The 5,000-nt window shown below is 39.6% G+C and overlaps 2 protein-coding genes across 2 annotated transcripts in view; one reads left to right on the top strand and one right to left on the bottom strand.

Annotated features, from left to right (window-relative positions):
• LOC111336528 (bis(5'-adenosyl)-triphosphatase enpp4) overlaps positions 1-765 on the bottom strand; it is a 2,497-nt gene extending 1,732 nt beyond the window's left edge. The window contains exon 1 of the mRNA XM_022942636.2: positions 1-765. This exon is cut by the window's left edge and continues 1,732 nt beyond it. Within this exon, the coding sequence (XP_022798371.1) occupies positions 1-651 (651 nt within the window). The 5' untranslated portion in view covers positions 652-765.
• Positions 766-786: 21 nt separating this feature from the next.
• Positions 787-5,000, top strand: part of LOC111336496 (nucleolar protein 58) — an 18,652-nt gene continuing 14,438 nt past the window's right edge. Inside the window, exons 1-5 of the mRNA XM_088745571.1 lie at positions 787-934; positions 1,084-1,160; positions 1,294-1,346; positions 2,933-3,057; positions 4,537-4,624. Coding sequence (XP_088601697.1) covers positions 890-934; positions 1,084-1,160; positions 1,294-1,346; positions 2,933-3,057; positions 4,537-4,624 — 388 coding nt within the window. The 5' untranslated portion in view covers positions 787-889. The remainder of the gene's footprint in view (positions 935-1,083; positions 1,161-1,293; positions 1,347-2,932; positions 3,058-4,536; positions 4,625-5,000) is intronic.

The raw sequence follows: 5,000 nt of genomic DNA, 5'->3' as shown, positions 1-5,000 counted from the left end.
AATCTCTTCTGTAACATTTACTGAGTCAGGGCCGCAACAGTGGCCGGCTTCGTCCGGCTCTTCAAAGTATAAAGTTACAAAAGAAGGTGGGTCTGGATCTTTCAACCATTTTAAAACCAAATCAACCCGCCACTTCCAGGGAGGAATAGTTTCGTTTTCACGAGCTGCAAAAGGTCTCCCAAATCCAAATTCGCTCGGAGTAAAAGACGGTTTTTGGCCCTTGTAAACCACATCATAGCCCGGCCAAAAACACATACCACTTTTCTCTCCTTGTTTCTCGCTTGTCACCCAAAGAGGTTCAGCAAATTTGTCCCACCATTCGGAACAGTTCGTGTTCATGTCAAAAGATTTGTTTGCAATCGCGTCGTAGAACGAATTTGATATTATACCGTGGCTTTCAGGATAAAGCCCTGTGACAATAGTGTAGTGATTAGGAAAAGTTACCGTTGGAAAAACGTTCCTGACATATTCAGCCCGTACCCCTTGTTTCATGATGGAGGAGAAATTCTTCGTGGCAGTTCGATGCATGTCCAGGTAGTCCCAGCGGAACCCATCAAAGGACACCAAAATTACAGTATCCTTTCGCATAGAATAAACGCAGTTAAACCAATGAAAGCATGAAATGAAAAAGAAAATTTTCAGAAATACCATTTTAGCTAAAGTAGAACAAGGAAAGACAGGAAAAATAAATTAAAAAGAGCAAATTGTCCACCTGTTGGGGATATTCTCAATGGGTAAATGCTGAGGGTAATCATTGGCTGCATGATCACGTGACAAATTTGCGAACCTGGTGACGAGCGATTCGATGTTCTTTCCACGTGCGGCTTTTCCATTACTGTAATTTTATGTTTTGTATCGGTGTTCGGAAAGGAATCGTATTGTTTTAGCCATGTTAGTCCTTTTCGAAACGTCGGCAGGCTATGCGATCTTTAAGGTAAGTGTCTTACCTCTAAAAATGGCAACGATTTTTTTTCATACGGCGAAATCTGGCTCCTTTTGCAGTCGGAAACCCTTCTGTTCTTCGCTCCAAATCAACTGAGTTTGACTCGATTGGTGTTGAAATCTTAAACTTTGCTTCTTCAGCTCCTCGATGAGAAGAAATTGCACAAGATCGATAACCTGTATAAGGATTTTGAAACGCCAGATGCCGCCAGCAAAGTGTAAGCATCGTCTTGTCGTCTAATGATCTACTTTATTTCCTAATTTAATCTACCAAGTCTAGCTTGAAATTTTGTTGCAATTTTAAACCTTCTGATTTCCGTGATTTCTTACAAATTGATTTGTATTTTTCAGGGTTAAATTAAAGCATTTTGAAAAGTTCAATGATACAACTGAAGCCTTAGCAGGTTAGCAGACTACATGGATAATATAATGTTTACAGTATTTTTTTTTTGGTAGTGCTCCTCTAATTTCTATTTATTGTAATGTTAATCAGGGTCAGTAATATCAGTCAAGGCTGTTTTATAGTCAGCTTGTTGAGCAAGCCAGCTAACCTGTAGGGTATTGAAAAACCTCATGTAAGGCATGTTACCGTTGTGTACAGCGTGGGGGATATGGGGATTCTGAATACCGCAACACCGCAAACAAAATAGAACACCACATCACTGCAAGAGATATTATCAAGGCACTGACACCCTGAAATAAGGGTGTCTCTGGCTCCACTTATCTTTACCATGTGCTAGTCTTTGGCTGGCCGATAATGCTTGTAGTAGAGGTTCAGAGGTCAAGGATAGTATAAATGAAAACGGCCTGGGGTCAATCAACTGATGTTTATCAAAGATTAACTCGGATGTATTGCTTCTTTTGTTCAACAAATAACCGTGGGCTATTGAAATCTAGTTTTTTAAAAAAAAACCCTAGGTTTGAGACCGCTGCAACACCACAAACCCCAATATCCCCCTCTACAGGATGAAAGTACAATCCTCTAGCTTAACTAACTGTCTTCTTAGAAGGGCAAAACGTAACAATGTTTTTGCCTGTTCAACTTTTTTCCTGGAGCATACCTATTTTTTTTTTCAAAGCAGGGTCTGTTTTGTTAGAATTAAAGTACACACCAGATCATCATGCTGGCATTCATGTTTTGTTTTACTCTTTGACATTTTTCTATTAGTTAAGCAGTGGACCTTGGGGCGTAGATGAGAATTGCTGTAGGCTTGCTGCTTAATCACTGAACTTGAGTTAACAGTTTGATGACTTTTAATTAAAAGTTGGAAAAAATTTTTGCTACTTACTATGGCAACTGAAATGGTTGCACCCTAGAGCAGTGGTATATCATTCAACTGAAGATTGTTACACAGTAACCAAGGGGATGGTTGATCAGCACTCTGATTTATTACATGACTCGGGCAGTCAGAGGGCCAATAACTAAAATCAACCAATCAAAATGCTCTATTGCCGGTCAATATTCTCTCGGTATTGGACCGGGCACTGTCCCGAATGGTCCTGAATGATACCGCACTTGTGTCCCTTTGAACTTCAGTCGTGTAATAAATCTCTTATGAACCAATAAAGGCTGATAGTTTCGAAAGAAACTGTTTGGGGCTGCATCGGTGGGAGTAACGAAATAATTTGGATATATCAACAAAGTTGAAATGGTAAATTGGCCACCGTAATGATTACAAAAGCTGACGTTTCGAGCGTTAGCCCTTCGTCGGAGCGAATGGGCTTCGCTCCGACGAAGGGCTAACACTCGAAACGTCAGCTTTTGTAATCATTACGGTGGCCAATTTACCATTTCAACTCTTATGAACCAAGCTTGCTCGGGACCGTACTGGAAGAATATCGGCCCTTGGTTTTTTTTGTACGGACCGAGCTGCGCTCGGTCCGTACTGTCAAGACCTCGGGCCAATATTCTCCCAGTACGGCCCTCATGTTTGGTTAATAAGATATATATGTATATATATATAATTTTTCATTAATGTTTTTTTCTTAGCTGCTACTGCTGCTGTGGAGGGGAAGATGAGCAAGAGTCTTAAAAAAGTTTTAAAGAAAATTGTTGCTAAAGATATCCACCAAGAACTGGCTGTCGCTGATGCTAAGTTGGGAGGTGTCATCAAGGTGAGCATTTTTCAATTAGCAAATGGTAAACACCACAGCGTACACTGTTGAGTTATGGATGCACACGGGAGGTTGCTAAGCACGAAAGAAGCATAAGAGTCACGCGAGGCGATAGCCAAGAGCGACTCTAGCTTCTTGAGTGCTTAGCAAACCTCCCAAGTGCATCCATAACTCAATAGTGTGCGCTGTGGTGTTTACCATTTGTTTTATAACATAATATTGATACATTGTAGCTAAAGAGTTCCCTTTTATTTAACAAATCTTACATGACCAGAAAAAACAAGCCCGCACGGAAAAATAGTCTTTGCATTTGCTCACGTCAGCAGTGTACACCCATGGGCAAATGGGGGGACGCTAAATTGACCAATCAGAGCACGCGCTTTACTTTGGTTATGTTATAACATTGTACAATTTCTTCACTCCAGTTTTGAGGAATATTTTAATTAACAAATGGTGAATGCCATAGCATGTACTATTGAGTTATGGATGCATGCAGTAGGTTGCTAAGCACGAAAGAAGCGTAAGAGTCACACGAGGCGATAGCCAAGTGTGACTCTAGCTTCTTGAGTGCTTAGCAAACCTCCCAAGTGCATCCATAACTCAATAGTACACGCTATGGCGTTCACCATTTGTTTTATAACATAACATTGATACATTGGAACAAGAGTTCCCTTTTATTTAACAAATCTTATGTGATCAGAAAAAATAAGTGTGCGAGGAAAAATAGTCTAAGCATTTGCTCACGTCAGCAGCATGCACCCATGGGCAAATAGTAGATGGTGAATTAACCAATCAGAGTGCACGCTTTGCTTTAGTTATGTTATAAAAAGAAATAGTGGTATCCCTGTAGTTTTTGTTATGTAACATATTTAGGTGTAGCACATGGTCAATTTTTGAAGAGCACAAGTTCTGAAGTGTATCTACCTGATCGTTATATTTTTGTACTGGCCAGATTTTCAGAATGGAGAATGTTTTATTATCTATGTCACTGGAGTTTATACTGATCATTAACCAACTGATCTGTCTGTTATTCATGGGTAGTGTGTTTTATTGGACTAGAACCTAATCTAGAAATTTGGGTGGAGAATTCACCTTTTAACTCTCAAGATGTAATTATTAATTCTCCCCTCTGACTGCTACACATTTCCTAGTAAATTAGTGACGAGAATTTGTTGTTAGATCAAGAGAACAACTTCTACCTGATAAGTTGGAATATTCTCATTACCTGTTACCTGGGTAATGAGTGGATTTTGGAGGGAGAAGTTACTTGTTTATCACTTCTGGGAATTAAAGGGTTTAGGAATCTATCAACTGTCACTTGAAGCTTTTTTTATGCTCCCATCGATTCCAGGGATTTACCAGTTTCCTCTTAAACTCTCAGCATCAGGTCATTTTTACCTCTTGCAGGAATTTAGAATTGGTTATTAGTAAGGTTTTTTTTTTTTTTGTAATTTTTTTCTGCGTCTCTTTGTACTTCAGGAGAAGCTTAGTTTGAATTGTGTCTCCAGCTCAGCAGTTCAAGAACTCATGAGAGGAATAAGGCTACAGCTTGAAAGCCTTATCACAGGTATTCAACAAATACAAACCATTTCTGTAACAAGTTCTCATCCATTACTCTTTCGAAGGGAGGTTTGATGGCCTCCTGCTTAGTGCCCTCGACTCAGGATCAAGTGGTCCAGGTTTGAGCCCTGGCCAGGGATGTTGTATTGTGTTCTTGGGCGGGGCCGGGTTGTTCAAAGGTGGTTTAAGATAACCCAGGGTTAGTGTGAAATTTAATTGCAGATCTGAAAGCTTTAAAATTAAATTCACTTTAATTCCATTTAACAATCTGGTGATTGAATGCTCCAAGAAGAATTGGAAAATTATCTTAAAATGGCTTTTGAACAGAGAAATTTAGAAACCTGGATTAAAATTTAACCCTGGGTTAGCACTAATCGGTCTTT

The sequence above is a fragment of the Stylophora pistillata genome, chromosome 14 (assembly GCF_964205215.1).
Source record: "Stylophora pistillata chromosome 14, jaStyPist1.2, whole genome shotgun sequence".
NCBI lineage: Eukaryota > Metazoa > Cnidaria > Anthozoa > Scleractinia > Pocilloporidae > Stylophora > Stylophora pistillata.
Note: the sequence above shows the minus strand (reverse complement) of the source record. Positions and strands in the feature narration are given on the sequence as shown.